This window comes from Cryptosporidium parvum, chromosome 5 (genome assembly GCF_000165345.1).
Source record: "Cryptosporidium parvum Iowa II chromosome 5, whole genome shotgun sequence".
In the NCBI taxonomy this organism is placed as follows: Eukaryota; Apicomplexa; class Conoidasida; order Eucoccidiorida; family Cryptosporidiidae; genus Cryptosporidium; species Cryptosporidium parvum.
The window spans coordinates 24,828-45,039 of NC_006984.1; the positions used below are offsets into that span (position 1 = coordinate 24,828).

Genomic DNA, 20,212 nt, shown 5'->3' on the forward strand with positions numbered 1-20,212 from the left:
TATTATATTTTCAAAAGTCAAATTAATCTTTTTTAAATATTTCTTTTATATTCACATATTCTTCGTATTACCTATTCTTCTTTCGGTTAAGAATTGAAATCAAGAAATAATAATGCATTTCAACTTTTATAATGCAAACAGATGTTTATGTTTCACATACACAAAATTAACAAATAGCAAACTACAGTAAAAAAGCCAATAATATATGAAATTGTTATCAACCTACATTAATATGTAAGCTGATTCCAATTCTTGAAATGATATAGTAACTACTATATACCTTCAAAGCTAGGAAAGTTCATACAACATGCTTCATATATGTATGTGTACATACTTGTATTTATGAATAAATTCAATTCTTGGATGTAAGCACGTAACAATGTTGTACATATGCATGAAAATGACTTATTTAAATATGGCATTTAAAAACAACGATACCTGAGGCAGTGAGAAACTAAAGAAGTCTTGGAACCGGATGATTCTCTATATCTCAATAACCTATTCTTCACTTTGCTTTGCTGAGTTAATTTTATTCAAAACTCTTGATTAAGTGGAGAGAGAAAAATAGTATTAGAAATGCTCATCAATTTTTGCTCGTAATCCAGATTGTTTTATAAAGTAAGAATCTGGGTACTAACATACAGCAAACAACTTTGAGAGCGTGAACTGAAAGCCTGAAAGTTACAGCATTTATATATATATATATATATATAAAGTAGTCTATCCACCCAAAGGAGCTTGGTTATAATTTTCAAAAGAAGCTATTGGCCTGGACTCTGATTCCTGAGATTCTAAAGTTTCTTATTCGGACGGTAATATTAAACGTAAACTTTTGGTTGTCAGATTGGTTATTTCACGAAACTCATTCATAAACGGCATTCAATAAAATTTAAATATATTACAAATATGCACAAAACGTACGCCTTAAGAAGAAAAATGCTTGAAAAGTTTGATTTAAAAGATGAACATAGGGCTATCATTCCAAGTTACTGATATAGTAAAAGCTCCATAAAACTGTTCTTGGTATTTTAATATTTTAAGAAATGTTTTAATTAAATTATTCAAATTATTATCATGTTGTTGACAGAATTCTAAAATTAAATTATATCAACTTAATTTTTTTAATCCCTATACACTCAATTTCATTATCTTCAAAATCAAAATCTAATATATTTTCAAAGTCTAGAATTTGAAGATTGGAATGTTCTTCTATTTCTCTTTGTTCAAGCTCATCATCTCTGACTTTTTCTAAATCTTGATTAATTTCTTCCATACAAGGTTGCTTATCATTGGGAATTCCTCCAATTTCATTGATTAGCTTAATATATTCAAATTGATGATGGTTATATTCCACAAATTCATTTTGGCTAATTAAAATTTTATTTTGCTGCTCTTTATTACACAACTCACTACTCTCATAATCCACGTTTTCATTTTCACAATTTTCTCTTAATAAATTTATTTCGCTTGACTCTTTATTCAAATTTAAAAGAGAATTTATAAGTGGAATCTCTGTAAATGCCTTCTCTTGGCAATATTTTGTCTTACTTTGATAAATAAACTTAAGAATTATACAGTAAATATATTTTAGCTCTTCTTTTGAAATAATCTGAAACAAAGACTTAGCATTCTGTTTTTGCTCATGATTTTTTTGATTTTCAATCAGTATTTCTAAATTTGACTCCGTATTGTAACCAAAAAATTTAAGATTCTCATTATCAAAAGCCTCCTCTTTACAGATTCTATTTTGATATTCCTTAATCTCTGAAATTAAGATTTCTTGTATTTTTGACATTTGTTTACATTCTTTTAAATGACTTCCTTGAAAATCTGAAATAATCTGTGTATTTTTGTTTTTTTCATTACAATCAATTTTGTGTTCATACTCTTCAAGTTCTGGCTTGATCTCGTTTTCTTGGGAGTAATACTCTTGATTATAATCCTGAACTTGATGATTAAAAGTATTTTCAGATTCTTTTAGAGATAAAGAAGTCTCATTTTCATTTATTTCATTTAAAAAGTTATTTGAATTTAAATATTGTTGGTAATAGTAATAGAAACTATGGAAAATTCCATTATTGAAGAATCCACAAAATCTCCCATATTTATCATAATAGTTCCCATTATGATATCTTTCTTTAAAAATTAAATATTTATATTTATTTGTATTTAAATTTATATTTTGGTTTATTTCATTTTCTTTATTTTGAAATTCGGAACTTTCAAAACTTAAACAGTCATATTCACTTTCACTATCACCTTGATTGTGATTTGAAAGTTGCTTAACAAAGTTTGGAATATCATATAGCATTGAGCAAATCATTTTTTTGTCTTTGCTTATTTCATTTGAGATTTTTTTAGTCTCTAAATGATCAAGAACTTCTGTATTTTTCTGAAAATTATTAATCATTTCTTCCAGATAGATCATATTTCTTTCAGTCTCAATTCTATCAAAGTAATGAGCTTTTTTTATTGCGGAATCTACTTCTGGATAATTAAATTCATTTGAATATTCATTAAAGATTAATGAATCTGTAGAATTTTCAGGCTTATCAATTTTATTGTAGAGTTCAGACATATTAAGGATTTTATTTTAACAATTTTGATTTTGATTACCACTTTATTCTTCTAAAGCTAGAGATAAATATTATTTTAATAGCTACTTCTTCTCTTTAATAACATTGATTTGTTATTAGTTAAATTTTGAGTGCTGGGTCTATTTATATATTTAGTTTTTATTTTTTTAAAAATAATTTATCATTTATGGTAGAACTTGAATAATAGTTATTAATGAAATATTGATTTTCAATAGGATATCTATTTATATTTTCTCCATTAGATTTGGATAGAGGAAAATGAAAATATTAAGGTATTATCATTTGATTATAATTGAAGTAATATTTCATTTGTTGTATTCAGTCTTTCCCTACTTTTGAGTAGTAGGTATAGATTAATACAAAAAATTCCCCTTTACCCTCAAAATTTACTTAGTTTGTACCCTATTTGTGATCCATGTATTATAAATGTTTCAAATTACACGTAATTATTTAATTTTTGAATAATTTTGATTTTCGGTACTCGATTCCAATATTAAATTAACTTAAAACTGTATATTTTAATAAAATAGTAGTAATATTAATATTAGTAATAATAATAGTAATAATAGTAATAATAATAATAATACTAATGGTTGCAATAATTATAGAAGTATTAATGTCTCAATAACTTTTATTATTATTGATAGTTTTTTTCCTAAAATGATAACTTTGGAAGCTATTAGACTATTTATTACGCCTTAAAATTGTTTGGTTTTGATTATAATTAAACTGAATTAACTACTTAGTACACAAATATCCTTTTAAAAAAATAGATCTTTCATGATAAGATCCTTGCAACGATTCTATCACCAAAATCCGTTTCCCCGCATTTTAGTAAATTATCCCTTGGATTTCAGGAAAACTTTGAACTTTTTTTTTTTAAAAAAAAAGTAGCAGAGAGCCGATATGGAAGACATAGTTAATATTCTTAACTATTATGAGCGATTATAAGTAGATGAAGTGAAAGGAAAATTGGAAACTTGGAATTTTACCAATTGACGTTGGAGTAACTCATTATCTAAAGTTTAGCAGCTTAAGTTAAGTTTTGACAAGAAACAGTATATTTAAATATATTATTGCATTAGTTTCTAAATTAGAATAGTATCCACTTAATTTATTGAAGAGTTTTGTTTTTTTTTTAATTATACAAACAAGGAGAAATAATTGTTTAAGTTTTTTTCATAATTATTTCTTTATTAGACTACTCTAACCAGATTTCTAATATGGTATTTTTATTTGGAAGCAGAATAATAGTTGTTTTAGGTTAGTATAGTTTTCACACAGTAAGATGTAGGTAAATAAGAGACTAGTAGTAAAAGTTAGGGTATTTGAGCGTATTTGAAGATGTTTTACATTAATTAAATATATTTGATATCTTAGAGAATATTTTATGGAGTAAAAAAAAGAGAGTAAGTTTTTGGTATAATTTCTTGGTAACTAAATAATTTTCTTTTTTTGAATTAAAAATTAATGCATGCAGAAGATGAGGGCCATAAGACGGAGGTTGGCGCTGGCGCCCATATGTGGAATTATTTTCACAAAATTGGCGGATGCAATAAAACAGTTTGACTTAAAAGGTTGAAAGAAAAGTTAGTTATAGAGGAAGTCTGAAAGAATCTTTTGAACATGCTACAAAATGTATTAGAGAATGAATCTGAGCAGGCAGATAAAACTTTGTCTTCATGTCCAATTTCACAAGAAGGAAAAAATCCCAGCTCCTTATATTCTATCTCACTATTATTAATAATAGGTTTGGCATTGAAAAAGAATGGTGAGAACGAGACTTTGGGCTCTGGAGTGGCTATAGATGATCAATACAAGAAGGAGATTTTGTCTTTATTACTTGAATCCCGTCCAGCTATTGTGGAATCAGCTGAATCTACGAAACCATTTGGTGGGAGATTTGGGGCCACAGGGTTTGGCTCGAGAGGAGGTAGAGGTGGTCAAAGAGGCCGAGTTTTTTCCGGACAGATAGGTAGTACTGGTAGGAGAAGCATAATAAGACAGCCAAACGAGAACTTGTGGGATATGCCTTGTTCTGAAATGACTAGTATGACATTGGGGGATATTAGGGAAGCAGAAAATAAGATGAAGGCAGAAGACTTGACTTTAGATCAATATGTAGAGAGACAAAAGGAGTCTAATGATAGGAAGCCATCATCTTTTTCTCAATCTAATCAGAAGAAGAATTTTGTTTCAATTCCTATTTCTGGTGAAACTCCAATAAATGTTAGTAATACATTTTCTTTAAATAATGGTTCTGTCAAGGATTATCAGATCCAAATTTCAAGTAATGTTAATGGAAATTTTCATAATAATTCAGGTCAATCTAATAATCAATATGGCCGACACCACAATAACCATAACAACCAACTACATAATAGAGATAGTTTTATGAATAGACTTGGTCAAAGTGGTATGCTAAATTCTCATAATAATACAAACAGCCATCAGAACAGTACTACTAATGAAGCTGATAATTCTGTTACTTTGAAAAGCGGATTGATTGGAGGCGAAAAGACACAATCTTCATCAGTTTTTTCTACGAATATTAATAATAGGAAGTCATCATCAATCTCAGAGACTTTTTTAAGTGGCCCGGCTAATCTTTCATTGTTTGATGTGAATACCCCTATTTTTGATGATGACAATAATGATGCTGTAGTAGATTTTAGACCTCCGATGATTAAGAATGCAAATACAGTTAGAAATGGTTTTGAGGAAAGCGGCAAAAGTAAGGGTATTTCAGGACAACTAGTTCGAGGACAAACTCAGTTTGAAAATGGTATACAGGTGTCTGCTTCTAATTTTAGTTGGTCAAATAGAAATGGAAATACTGAGGAAGTTGATAAGAGTATTAGTAACAACATTTCAGACAACTCAACTTCATTTCCTGCTCTCTCAAAGAATTCACAATTTAGTCAATCTCAAGTTAAAACACAAAATAATAACCACTCTCTTATGTCATCTGAACAAAGTATTCTACAGAAGCTCCATGCTGCTGGAATAGCATCTAAATTAGCAGATAAGAATATAATCGACAATATTGATAATCGCAATTTAAATCATAATAATTACTTTGAATCGAAATTTAAACAAAACATTTCAAATACAAATGAGTATCCACCTCTCTCATCTGCTTCAAATATGGTTTCCTCTTCTCTTTCTTATGATTCTAACAACTTAAAGTTTAATAACCAGCTAAAATCTAATGATGCTGGTAGGCTTTTAATGTCTATTATAGGCGCAGGACAACAAAATAATAACAATAATAAAAACTATGTTTCTAACTTTAACGTCCGTAACAACACTCATCGTATTCATACTCACAATACTCACAACTCTCACAACAGTAACCATCATAATAATGTAAGCCATCACAGTGGCCATATAGGTAACTTTTCAAGATACTAAATTCATATTATAATTACTATTCTAAAGAAGAGTTTTGATTAATTATAGCTCATTGGATTATTCATATTATTCTTTATAATATTAATTAGGTATTTAACTTCTATTTTTTTATAATTTTTTCATTATTTTTGAATTTTTTTCCTTCTTATGTAGATAAATAGATTGGCGCGCGTTGCATTAACATTTTATTATTGGTACCTTCGGTACCGCTTATGATATTAATAAGAAAAGAAAATAATCAAGAATTGACGTGCTTGGGAAAGGAAGATAGATTAATAAGAAACTCATTAATTTTTGAAGTTATTGATATAACTAGATAGTTTCTTTGAAGTAAATGGATTATTGAAGGATAATAAAGTATCTTTAGCATATATATGAGTTTCGGAAGGCTATTTTTATAGTAGGCATTTGGAATTTAATATTAGAGAATACTTAACATCAGTGCTCACTAGAGTTATCTAATAAATAAATAGATAGTTTAAAATAGCAGAATATTGTCATTGGTTATTTAACTAATTTACAAATCTTTATATATATTTATATATATTTATATACTTAAAGGTAAATGCGAAAATATATTGCTTAAACCTATTAGTTATGGCAAGTAGAAAAAGAGAAAGAGTGGAGTTAAAGAAGGACAACATTTCTTTGGGTGAAGGAGAAGATGATTTAGAGATTACACAGGTTAATAACTCAGGTGCAGAAGATATTGTTTGCAGTAACCATGAAGTTGAAAAATGTATTTCTGAGAGCGTATTAGTTTCATATAACTGTGAGAATTGTGTGAGAATGAGAAATAGAACAATGAACATTTTGAATGATTCTGAGAAGTCTCTAATGATTCAGACATTGTGGTCAAATTTAATTAATAATTTTACTTTTAAGTTCATTCCAAGACTTCTTTCCAAACCATATAGTTTGGAAGAAACAAATGAAAAATTTAAAAAAATAGTTGAAAGACTTATATTCATGAATGTTGAAAAGGAGACTAATAGGATAAATCTGACAAAGGATAAATTACTTGAAGAAGATCATCACAATAAGACTTATATTTTGCCATGTCTATATCCAGGAATATACTCGACAAATATTCCATGTTTGGCTCCAGTTGGTTCTGATCATACTGGACTAGTTCTGATTGATGAATTAAATAAACTTTTACATTCTAAAGAGCTGGTTTTATGCCAAAAGTTTATTGTTAGAAGTCACTTTCAGATTGGTAATATATATCAACGCGAGCTAAAGTCTTTAAATTGGGGAGTTAATGGGACAGTATATCGGACAGGAGAAGATGAAGATACTCCCAATTCTAATAATGAAGAAATACCAAATGCTCATTTCAATATAAAATATTCAAGCCCAGAACTCTATTTACCTTTATCTAATACTCCTTTGACATTCATTAAAGAACCTGGAGATTTAAGAAGAATGATAGATGATATTCTGAATTTAATGGAATCTCACTATAGTCAAAGTAGTATGAATGAAGAAAGTAGTCCTTTTCTCCTTGCTATTGATGTTGAACACCATTCAAATCAAAGCTATAAAGGATTTGTTTCATTAATACAACTAAGCACAAGAACACATGATTACATCATTGATCCTTTTAATTTGTTCAATGAAATTCAAATGCTTAATGAACTAACAGCTAATCCAAAGATTCTGAAAGTTCTCCATGGATCAGATTACGATATAATCTGGTTGCAAAGGGATTTTTCTGTCTATATTGTAAATATGTTTGATACTGGACAAGCAGCTAGAATTCTTAATACCCCTGGAGGATATTCTCTTAAGAATTTATTGAGTATATATTGCTCCCTAGATATTGATAAACGATTTCAATTAGCAGACTGGAGAGAAAGACCTTTAAGTAATGAATTAATAGAGTATGCTAGAGGCGATACACACTATTTACTTTATATTTATGATATTATGAAGAACCTTTTGTTATTACATAGGCATAAAAATACTGAACCTCCTGTACTGGCTTCAGATGCTTTTATGGAGGTAAAAGACAACTTAATAATACTTAAGCCAGACATCATAGAAAGGATGGACTTTGGTAGTTACCATAATTTTTTAATTGAAGGAGAAAATGGAAGTAAATTGGTAAAAGTCACAGATTTGGACCCATCAGCACTGTTAACTGTACTTCACAATAGTCGCCAGATCTGTCTAAAAGAATACTTTGAAAAGCCATTGGATGTTTGGAGTCTTTGCTATGGAGTTAGAACTAAGATATCCAAGTCAAGTTACAAAACTCCCATAGATAGTGCAATCGTTACGTTAGTAAGCTATTATTTGTTTATTTGGAGGGATTCTATCGCAAGACTTTTGGATGTTAGTCCTAGTTATGTTCTCAAAGAGTCAATGATAATAAAAATATGTCAAAAACAGCCAATGAATAGTGTAGAAATTCTTGGATTATATCCAAATATCCCAGTAAATATTAAAAAGCATTCTGATCATATTTTAAATATTGTTACAACAGTAAAAAATTTCATTACAACAAAATCTGAAGATGATATCTTTGACTTTAATTCCTATATTTCTCACATTTACTCTAAAATTGCAAATTCCAGCAATAATGTCAGCAGTGTGAATAAATATATGGTAAACAAAAATTACAAAGTTATTTCTACGTATAACAGTAGTGATTCTGTTTGTTTAGAAGTAACAAGTGATTCTAATCAAAGCTCTTCAATAAAAGAAAATGAAGTCTCAAGTTCAGAAACACATTTGAATGACAATCAACCACATGATACTCCCGCTATTAGTGGAGCCAGGAGGAGGTCTGTTACAATTAAAAAGAACTCTCCTGGCTTTAATGACAAACTTGCAGATAATCTTTTTGGTAACTCTTATAAAAGCTTTGGAAATGAGTTAAATTCAAGTAATTCACCCCTAAACACTACTGTTGGTAAAATTTCAAGCAGAATCATTCAGGATATTAATAATACTTTAAATGGAGAGGTACCAAGCGACTTTAGAAATAAAAAATTAAAAGAAATTAAAGAAAATAGTCCAGTACCAGTAAGCAATTCAGAAATTTCTGAAGAAATAAATACTAAAAAAGAAATGACATTCGAGGAGTACTATTTAAAAAAAACTAAAGAAGAACTACTCGAAGATGAATGCTTTACTCCTTTAGTTTCAGTCAGGGATAAATATAATGAAAACGACGACTATCTTTACAAAAAACAGAAAACTTCAAAAAATAAAGCAGAAAATGACCAGGAATCTCAAGATACTAGTCAAAAATCTTCAGCCAATATTGAAAAAGAGTATGATAACAATGCTCCTGATATTTCTGATATAATAAAAGAAAATGTTGACATTTTGCCCGCCAGTTTCGCATGCAAATCTGATTTACCTGGTTTCATTAAAAATACTCAGAAAGAGGGGGTTGCAAATAAATCGAAAAAATATATTGAGTCAATGAAGACTAAAAAGTGGCACAAGAAGAGGTAGTTATTTCAAATAAACTTTTTGGAAATTTTTTACTTCTTCTAATCCATACTATTCTCAATACTTTTTTATTTATAATTATTAAACTTATTATAATTTAGGCGCCAATTTCTATTTGTATTTGCAATTATAAATATTTTAAGTATTTCTAAACATTGTTTGTATTGAACTTAATAAGAACATTTAGGTGCAATACATAAAAGGAAATTCAGTTTGATAAAGAATAGAATAGTTACTCTAGGTTCTATTAGAATATATGTAAATATAAATATATTATAAATGCGAAGAATGTGGGATAAATATTGTAAATCAAGGAATTATTTCTTCTAGGATTGTAAGCTTAAATTATAATAAAAATTTTGAAGAGATTTATTTATATTTTTTTCGTAGTTAATAAGTTGTTTTAACTCTTGTATTCTATTTATATAAGATGTTTGATCTTGTTTTTCCAAAAGCAATAGAGCATTAATATCAGCTTTTAATTCAGTATTACTTAAAGTTACCTCATTTATCTCTTTTTCTAGAGTTAATGATTCAGAAATTATCATTGAGAGGTTATCTTCAAGTTCATCAATAAACTGGGAATTTTCTTGTTTAACTTTATCATTTTCAAGATTTAGATGCATTATCACATTCTTGAATGCAGATTCTTTATGAGGTTCAGAAAGATCCTTTAAAGGCATGAATTCTTTCTTATAAGGTACATAGATGTATTTAGGATCGTAAATTGGGTTTGAAATAATATCTTCCAAATCTTTATTTAAATTTTTATTGGTATTATTTGAAGTTAAATTAAGAATTTCATCGTTAATTAATTTGGAGGCATTTTCTATTTCTTTAGTAGTTAAAGATTCATCAAATTCAATAAGATTAGAGTCTTCAAGGTTACTGAAATCTTTTGTCATATTTTGGAATAATTCATTTCCATACAAATCTGAGATAAATTCAGGTATTTGTTGAGGATGATTTCTCATATCTCTGTAAAATAAGTAAATTATTTCTTTTTGAATAAGTTCAAAAATTTGTTTATTATATGAGCCTCCATCATTATTTATGCCTTCTTCACTCTGTTCTTGATCTATTCTTGAAAATATATTTTCTTTAAGCAAATATGGTCTTGGTAATCCAAGTTTAATAACTTGTGTTTCTTTTTCCCATTGGAGCCTTTTTCTCTCCTCTTCTTGAATTTGGATTTCTCGTTGAATGTCCATTTGATCTAATTTCTTTCTATTTTCTCTTTCTATAAATTTTTTTTGTTTATCTAAGAACTGTTTTTTAAGATAATCCAAGTCAACTTCTACTTTATTTTTTGCAGGAGGAAGATCATAAAGCAATGTTTTTGCTTGCATTTTGTACATTTCAAACCTGGCTTTTCTTCCTATTGGATCCATAGAAGAAATGCTACCTTGATCTCCAATAACTGAACCTGTATTTAAACTAAATCTATCACTCAAAGTTCTATGACCTAGTATTGTAGAAATACTACTTCTATTAGAACCCAATTCATTAAAATTCTTTATTCTTCTAGAAATTTGACCTAGGTTAATTTCTCTGATAAGTTTTTCATCCTGTATTTCCCTATTTGATTCATTGCCAGGGACAGGGAATTTATCCATTTCTACTGGATTAAAAGGGCTTGGTTGCGATATTTCCCATAATATTGCTCTAGATTCTTCAAGAATTGTACTTCTTTGTGGATCAATAATTGAGTTCAAAACTTTTGAATGCATTGATGCGCTTTCTGTTGATTTATGTACTGAATCAGAACTATTTTCAATTTCAAAATTCAAATTGGAAATCATTTTCACATCATTTAATGACAACTGAGGTTTCGGAAGGTCTAATTTTCTTTTCTTTACAAATATTCTATTTGGTTCCTCAAACTTAAAGCTTACATGTTTTTTGTTTTGGCCTTCTTTTCCAGATACTTGGGAATTACTTTTATTTTTTGATTGGCTACTTTTCATCTTGGTATTTAATCCTTCAAGTTCTGCATATGAAATCTTTTTTTCCGTTTTTTTAGGGTCTTGGTCCATTTTGAATGCACCTTCTTCTGGTGCTTCTTCAAAGGGTATTTCATTTAAATAATCAACTCCTTTATATTTCTTCTTTCTATATCTCATAATTGAAGCATGTGAAAGCATTCCTGCAGCCTTTAATTCTCTTCTTTTCTGAAGCATAGCAATTCTTCTAGCTTCTTCTAAATATCTCTCTCTTGCCTTCCTCTTTGCCTTTCGGCCATTAGTATTAGCTAACCTAGCTCTTGCTTCTGCTAACATTTCAATTTCCTCCTCATCCATATCTATAGAATCAGGTTTACTTGGCTTTGTTTCAGGATTTGGATCTATTTCACCAGGTTTTAATAGCCTGGGATCAAGTTCTTTTGGTATTTTTTGGCCAGTTGCTCTATCTAGTAATGACTCATAGTGCTCTAAACATTGATGAGCTGTTCTTCCAACCAAAGGCGCAATAGTCCTCCATTGACAAGGAAACAGTTTGGCTAAATGAAGTAATTTTTCTTCCTCTGCTCTTGACCATTCAGTCTTTTTTACTCTAGGGTCTAGCCATTCATACCATCTTGATTTGCACTGCTTTGCAGATTTCATAATTAACAGAGACGCTACTCTAGACCAATTATTAAGGCCGTACTTCATTACGGCTGCTTTAAGAATTTCATCTTCGCTGTTCTTCCACAGCCCTCCATTTTGTATCATACTCATCTTTGCAGATTAGTTTTAATGAATTACTTTCTGCTTCCAAAAAATTTGCATACAAATATATCATAAATATGTTGGATTGTTATATAGAAGTACATACCATATATTACTTAATACCATATAGTAATGGTTGATACTATAAAATTATATTACTTTCACTATTGAATTATTATTTTTGTTATTCTTTTGCTTTTCGTTTGTTTTTTTTTCTAGTTTTATTTTTCCTTCTCACAGATTAATTTTTGGCCACATTTGGCGGTAAAAAAGGTAGAATAATGAGTTACTGCTTGTATTATTAGACCAAGTATTAAATCTTAGAATATAAAAGAGAATATTGACTAATACTTTTTTTTTGAGAGAAACCAACAAGTGTAGAAAGAGTAACTATATTAAATTTTAAATAAATAATCAATTTATTGAAAGTTATTAATGCAGAATAATGATATCAAATCCATTACTTGATTTAAATTTGTCTAATAATGACATTAAAAAATCTGAAAGTAGCAATAAAAGACTGACAAAAAGTCAAAAAAAGATGATTGCTCGTGAAAATAGGAAATTGAAACTGAAATCACAGCGAGTTGAAGAGAGAAAAAGACAAAGAAGTCAGGCTTCATCTCAAAGAAAAGAATTTTTAAATTCTATGACTGAAGATGAAAGAAGATCTTATATATTAAGAGAACGCTTTATAGAAGAGCATAAAAGATTCTTTCTCTCAAAATTCTCTATTTCTCATTTCTCTGATTATAAATTTGAAAAAACAGGTAATCCTCATATATGTTTTAATTTTAGTTTTGAAAATAAAATGACTGAGAAGGAAATGAATTCTTTAATACGACAAATCTCTCTTGCTAATAGCTATATGATGAGGTCATTAAAGATAGTTGATACAGAAAATCCAGATTCAGACGCAATGAAAACATTGTTGGAGCTAGGCCCAAATTCAGAAACTTCAAAGTCGTACTATAATAGGTTCAATTGGAAAGGTTGGGTAGATTTTCACATATCTTCAATTAAATTAAATGATACATTTCACCAAATCGGAATTGAAAAGTACTCTATGAATAAATGGTTCATGAAATTACATGAAAAACCATTTTGGGAAGTATTTCCTTTAAGCCAAATCGTAGTTCTTTCTCCTGATTCATCCGAAGAACTTGAAGAATTTGAACCAGATAAGGTTTATATTATTGGAGGGCTAGTTGATAGAACTGTTACCAAGTACGAATCTTTAAATCAAGCCTTGGAGAAGAAGTGCGTATGCAAAAAACTGCCTGTTAAATCATTAATTAGTGGAAGAGCTAATTGTATTCTAAATGTAAATACTGTAGTTGAAATATTAGTCAATAGATATCATCAAAACGATTGGAAGACTTCTATTTCACAAGCTATTCCTGTTAGAAAAGCTCAAAATCATAGCAGAAGAGCTGTAAAAAAACAAAAACTTTTAAATTCATCAACTAATTGTTAAATATATATAGTTAAATCATAAATTAATCTATTTTTATAATATTTTATGTTCATATTTTTTTTTTTAAATATATTATCAAAATTATAATATTACTATTTATTATTATTTACTATTTTTTCTTCGACTAATAATTTTATCCACATGAATCAAATAATTTAATAAATTTGCACACACAAAGAAATTAATACAATAACGATTTCAATTTATTGTTATTGAAAGAAAACGATAAGCAGATGTTCCGTGTTAATTTTGGATTGAAGTAGGTTTCTATTTTATTGATAAACAATCTTTAATGCAGTAAATTATATTAATTATTTTTATTTATTAAATAAACAATGCATTTGACCATAGACAGGCGGGACGTACACTTGTAAATAATTTAATAAAAAAAAGGATCTTAAAGTAAAAACAAGACTAAATGGCATAATAACATAGATCATATAAAAAGCAAACAGAAGAAAATAAAGATTAAGTACTAATAAAACCAAGCTTGTTGAATATACTGAATGAGATGTTTTTTTTTTGTAAATAAACAAGAGTTAAATTAGTTTTAAGCGAAAATTTAATACTTTAATTTACTTAAAAAGAGAAATAGATTATTTTAAAAAGTGGGTAAATCAAAATAAAGGATAAACAGGGAAAATTACTATATAATTGTTTATATGTATCATATTTCTAATAATTCAGAAAAATTACAGGAATTTGTTATTATATTTTATAGTAAAATTTAATATTAATTTGCTTTATTAGTGCTATCATATAAATAAAAAAGGATGCTATGGGGTCATCAACAAGCATACAATGTTATTGTGGAAGTATTGGAAGTTCAGAACTTAGTTTGGCCAATAGATATTGCTTTAACAGATAAGAAAACAAAGATTGATGCAAAGCTACCAAATCCAATAGTGGAGGTAACAATAAGGAATGAGACCTATCATACGGATTCTAAGGAAGCCACCTCATCATGCGCATTTAATCAGACATTTTACTTCCAAAATATGATGTTGGATTCATTGGAGTTTCAAAGATCAACTGTGGAAATTAGAGTTCTAAATCAAGGTTTTTTTAAACAAGAGTTAATAGGAATGTATACTGGCTCCTTTGAAAAGATATATAGTCTCCCAAATCATAGGTTACTTAAAACTTTGGTTCCAATAACAATACCTGAAAGGCCATCAATACCTTTAGGATATATTCGATTATCAATTTATGTTTTAGGAGAAAATGATTTGGTAGCGCCAGAAGATTCTTTTGGATATAATGATGATGGTGTTGGCAATATATTAACAGTCTCTTCTCACTCAGTCCCTGCTCCTGAGTTAGCAATAACTTATTATCATTTAAATTTTAATGTCCACTTGGCGAGAGATGTATTGCTTCCAGATTATGCAGATTTATCACACCAAGAAGCAGATAGTTATCTACCAAGTCCATTTGTAAGAATTGTAGCTTTGGATAACGCTTTAGAAACAGAAATTATCAGATCAACTCCATCACCAGTATGGAATGAAACTTTAAAGTTTCCTGTAGGGATTCCATGTCTAGATGATAGAATTGTTTTAGAGCTATGGGATGCTTATGGTGGAGGAGATGGCCCAAGACTAGTAGCTCAAACAAAGTTGAGTTTGCAAGATATCTTACAATCAGAGTTGGGTCCAACTTGGTTGCATTTCTATGGACAAACAACTGGATTGAGAGGTAGTGCAATAGATATTAAAGCTGTGGCTTTAAATTCATTTAATTCTCAAGGTAATGGTGAGCAAAGCCAATTGAGAATTCTTCCAGTAACCATTCCGAACTCAGGATTTGGAGTTTTAGGAATGTTTGATACAAAAAATGTAACAACATTTCCTTGTGTTGCATATTTAGGCCGCTTATTGGTTTCAGCAAGCCTTTCAAGAATACCAAATCCAACTCCCATTAAAACTTCAGCTCAACCTGTTGAGATTCCAAAAACGGATCCATATTTATTTTGGGCTGACATTTATGAAATTAGTGGATTAGGACTCCCTTCTGAGGTATATATTGAATTAAGTGTGGGATCATGGACTTATTGGGTGATTCCCAACTTTCAAAAGAAAATCTCTGACTCATTTCCTTTATGTGATAAGCTTGGAAGAGTTCCTGATCAGAGTTTTGCTTTGCCAGAAATAGATATGAGCTCAGATTTACTCATTCGAGTATATACAAAAGATGAATCGCATAGTAAACCTTTGTTTCATTCATATATTCGAATCTCTGCTAATGAAATGCTAAGATATTCTTCTGATAGACCAAGATGGTATCCATTATTATCTGCAGCCCATTATGGTATTATGGTAGGACAAGATATACCTTATGATGAAGCTGCTGCTTTATCACATATTAAGCATTATGGAATGTTATTAGGATCTTTCATACTTCGAAAAAATGATCCAGAAAAACAATTTGAGTATTTTATTCCATCATTATCAAATATTCAAAGACCTCCAAGAATTAAATATAACTTATGTAGATGGATCTGCAGAGCATATATTTTTCAAGCTATAAGACTTCCTGTTGTTGAATCTACTTTACCAGATTCTTTAGTTATGGTTACTTTAGGAGGTGGTACAGTTTTAACAGAAATTATCCCAAATACAGTAAATCCAGATTGGCATGAAGCTTTAGTTTTTGATGCAGCACTTCCTGATGATCTTTCTATTGCACAATGGTTAAATATTGCAATTTTACATGAGGATATTGTTTTAGGTTCTGCTGCAATTTCTCCTTTATATATTGGATTCATGAAAAAGAGTAGACCAGAATGGTTTGTATTACAAACCCCGAGAACACCAGAATGTAAAGCAAGGATATTATGTGCATTTGAACTTGTTAAAATAGGTGATATGATGGGTAATGTCTTATTTTCTTCACTATCTAATCAGTTTGAGTTGAACAATATTGAAAATGATCCAAATTATGATTTAATTAATAATTTTAAGGCTTGGTCAATTCCAGATGTAACTCCAAAGTATGTTCCATGTGATGTACATTTATTTCTAATTGGAATAAGATTAAGAAATCAAAATGATTCAAATAATTCAATATTTTCTATGTCATCTTCATCAAAACCAATAATACAATTTGAGTTTGGTAGAGATCCAGAAAAACCAGAAAATAGATTATGGGTACAACAAGCAACACAACCAATACATGGTGGTGATTCTGGGAATTATAATTATTTAAAAAGTTTATGTTTAAAATGTCATATACCAGCCTCTCCAATCTTTCAAACTTATATTGAAATAAGAATTCTTGAGCCAGCAAATGTATTTGGTACAAAATGTAAAGAATTTGGAACAGCTTATTTACATTTAAATCATCATCTTCCATGGATTGAAGAATATCATCAAAGATCATTAAAAACAGAATTTCAATATTTACCTCCAAAATTAGTAAATAAGAAATGGTTAAGTAGTGGTCGAAAATTTTTAAGTAAATATTATAGAGGACCATGGAAATTATGGAAAAATAAGCCTAGAGAAATATTATCTCCAAAAATAAGTATTAGAGGTGCTAATTCAGCATCATCAATTATAAAATCTTCTTCAAGATCATCATTAATATCACTACCTAGTGGTGAAATTATTGAAAATGTTTCAATAAATGATGATAGTTTTGATTTTGATAATTTACGTAAAGAAATGGGTGATTTTAATGAAATTAATTCTAATAAAGGAATACAAAGAAATGGTGGAGGAGTTAATGATAATGATGATGAATTATATTGTACTCCAGAAGAATTAAATAATCGTAATCTTCAACAAAATAATAATGAAAAAAAATATGATGATCAATTTGATGATTTTTTTGATGTATTTTATGATCAATCATCATCAGTATTAGCAGATACTGGTCAATTTACTAATAATAAAAATGGTTTATTAGTTTCAGAAAATAATAAATTTGATTTAGGTATACCTAATGTATTACAGGATTTATTATTTGGTAATGATAATATAAATAAAAGTGAATCAAGTCAAAATAATAATATTAACATTAATAATTTAAATCAATTAAAAGAATTAAAACCTTTTGATTTGATGAATACTGCTGAAATATTATCAAATTGTCTTCATATTGGAGAGGATGAATCATTTATTAATGATCCAACATTAAATATTCCAATACATGATTTAGAAGCATTAAATTCTTGTATTTCATCAATGGAGGCTTATATTAAACCTTTGAAAAACAATCAAAAGAATATTAAAGATTATGAAGATTTAGAGAATATTAATCCATATTTAAATATGGCAAAAAGTATTAATTGGGGTGTAAAGTCTCAATTATATGATTATTCTAATACAAAAAGATTGTATGGTACAAATAAAGAACAATTGGATTTATTTTTTTCTTATGGATTAAGAAAGAGTTCAAGTAATTATAATATGATGGCAGATATAGAAGAGAATATGGATTTTTTTGATAATAATAATAATAATATGAATGATGGATTATTATATGAACTTGATGATGATGAAAATGATTATCAAGATGAATTGAATCATGATTATGAAACAGAATTAGATATGGATGAGCTACCTTATGATTCTGTTCCAATTATATCAGCAAATAGAACAGGTGAAGCAGAAGTTGTTGGATTTATTAAAGTATATTGTAAAATATTATCAAAGTTTTCTTTAAAAAATAAAAATAGTAAAAAATCAAATAATGAAGTTGAAGATGATAATAATAATAATAATAATAGAAATATTAAAAATAATTCTGAAAATGATAAAGTAAATATTCAAACACCAATACCAAAGTTATTACCATTATCTTCAAGGGAATTAAAAGAATATAATGAAAGAAGAACAAGTATACAACAATATCAACAGAAACAGATAGAATTAGGAGGAAATAAGAATATAATATCATTATTAAAAACTGATTCACAATATATAGATAATAATTCTTCAAGACTATCATCAATTTCAATGTCATCATCATCATCATCATCATCATCTCCTTCTTTTTTGACTAAATTACATAATAGAAGATTTTCATTATCATCTTTTGATGAAGGGGATAGTGTTGTTACATATAAAAGTAGAAATAATAGTATTAATGATGATAATAATATTTATAATATAAATAATGGAAATGAAAATAATTATTATATAATGAATAATGATAATAGTTCAATAAGTTCAGTAATGAGTAATGATAGTTATATTTATGATCCAATGTTGGAAAGATTAAAACATCAAATATTAGAAATTCCACGTTTTAAAGTACGTGTATATATATTAACAGGACATGGATTTGTTCCACCAAAACAATACTCTAGAAATGCATTAATTTCATTAGGTGGAAATTCTGGTGGTAGTAATGAAGCTAATTGGTTTATTAATGTAAAAACAGGTTCAAATACAGTTAATAATGCTTTAGATGGATTTGGTGATGGAGGAGGAGATATGCTAATATCAAAAGGAATGTTTGAAATTAATGATTCAGAAAGTATATCAAAAGGTTTTTCACCAGATTTCTATAAATCTTATGAGTTAGATGCAATTTTACCATTAAATGCTTTATTAACAATAACAGTATTTCATAAGAATAAAAATAATAATATAACAACATTATATGGTAGAACATATATAGATATAGAAGATCGCTTCTTTCATCCAATATATCAAAAATTAATATTAAATTCAGAATCATTACAACCAATTGAAATAAGACAATTATATGGTGTTTTTGCAAATGATTCAAATTGTGGAAATAATTTAATACAAAATTCAGTAGGGAGTTTGAGATGTTGGATTCAGGTATTACCACCAGAAATAGCAATAATAAGACCAATATATCCATTAAATCCTCCAACAGTGGAAACATGTCAAGTTAGGGTTGTAATATATAGGTTAAAAAATATACCTATTTCAAAATTAGTCAATAATACAGGTATATTAGCATTTGGTGAACCATCAATATCGTTAATGGTAAAAGGATTAATGTCACCAAATAATAATACAATATTAGAGCAAGATACAGATACACATTGGAATAGTAGTGATGGTACAGCAATATTTAATTGGAGATTTGTATTTAATATACCAGTACCATGCCATTTTCCAATATTACGTTTACAAGTATGGAATAGAGGATTATTAGTATTTGGAGATGCAATATCAGAATGTTCATTTGATTTATCAAGTTATTTAATGAGATCAAGAAAATTGAATAGTAAAGTAAATATTAGTAGAACTTTAATAAATATGTGTCATCCAGCTAGACCAAATGAAAAGAGAGGAGAGATGGAAATTGAGATATCAATATTACCTTTATCATTAGCAGAATCATCACCAGTTGGAATAGGTAGAGAGGAGCCAAATAAAGATCCATATTTACCAGATGTAACAGATCATAGAAATTATATAACAACAAGTGCATTTGGTAAAGGATTCTTTTCAGCTACTTCAAATGTGAAATGGGGAGCAAAGTTGATGACTTGGTTAATTACAGCAGTAGTAATAATAACAATATTATCATTATTAATAAAACTATTTAAATAGTAGCAT

The 20,212-nt window shown here is 28.3% G+C and overlaps 6 protein-coding genes across 6 annotated transcripts; 4 read left to right on the forward strand and 2 right to left on the reverse strand.

Moving 5' to 3' along the window:
* Positions 1-1,102: 1,102 nt before the first annotated feature.
* On the reverse strand, positions 1,103-2,593 carry cgd5_80 (hypothetical protein; the record flags this gene model as incomplete). The annotated part of the gene is made up of 1 exon (XM_625973.1): positions 1,103-2,593. A coding segment is annotated over one exon (1,491 nt), but the record flags the coding sequence as incomplete, so codon positions are not given.
* Positions 2,594-4,223: 1,630 nt separating this feature from the next.
* cgd5_90 (hypothetical protein) lies at positions 4,224-6,011 on the forward strand (the record flags this gene model as incomplete). Its single annotated transcript, XM_625974.1, has 1 exon — positions 4,224-6,011. One exon carries the CDS (start codon positions 4,224-4,226, stop codon positions 6,009-6,011), a length of 1,788 nt encoding a protein of 595 aa, XP_625974.1.
* A 597-nt stretch (positions 6,012-6,608) lies between these two features.
* On the forward strand, positions 6,609-9,482 carry cgd5_100 (RRPp/PMC2 like exosome 3'-5' exoribonuclease subunit with an RNAseD domain and an HRDc domain; the record flags this gene model as incomplete). Its single annotated transcript, XM_625975.1, has 1 exon — positions 6,609-9,482. The coding sequence occupies one exon, from the start codon at positions 6,609-6,611 to the stop codon at positions 9,480-9,482; it is 2,874 nt and encodes a 957-aa protein (XP_625975.1).
* Positions 9,483-9,805: 323 nt separating this feature from the next.
* Positions 9,806-12,208, reverse strand: cgd5_110 (CDC5 cell division cycle 5-like; the record flags this gene model as incomplete). The annotated part of the gene is made up of 1 exon (XM_625976.1): positions 9,806-12,208. A coding segment is annotated over one exon (2,403 nt), but the record flags the coding sequence as incomplete, so codon positions are not given.
* A 427-nt stretch (positions 12,209-12,635) lies between these two features.
* Positions 12,636-13,667, forward strand: cgd5_120 (conserved protein; the record flags this gene model as incomplete). The annotated part of the gene is made up of 1 exon (XM_625977.1): positions 12,636-13,667. One exon carries the CDS (start codon positions 12,636-12,638, stop codon positions 13,665-13,667), a length of 1,032 nt encoding a protein of 343 aa, XP_625977.1.
* A 773-nt stretch (positions 13,668-14,440) lies between these two features.
* Positions 14,441-20,206, forward strand: cgd5_130 (ferlin like type II membrane associated protein with 5 C2 domains and a transmembrane domain or GPI anchor sequence at the C-terminus; the record flags this gene model as incomplete). The annotated part of the gene is made up of 1 exon (XM_625978.1): positions 14,441-20,206. One exon carries the CDS (start codon positions 14,441-14,443, stop codon positions 20,204-20,206), a length of 5,766 nt encoding a protein of 1,921 aa, XP_625978.1.
* Between the last annotated feature and the right edge of the window lie 6 nt (positions 20,207-20,212).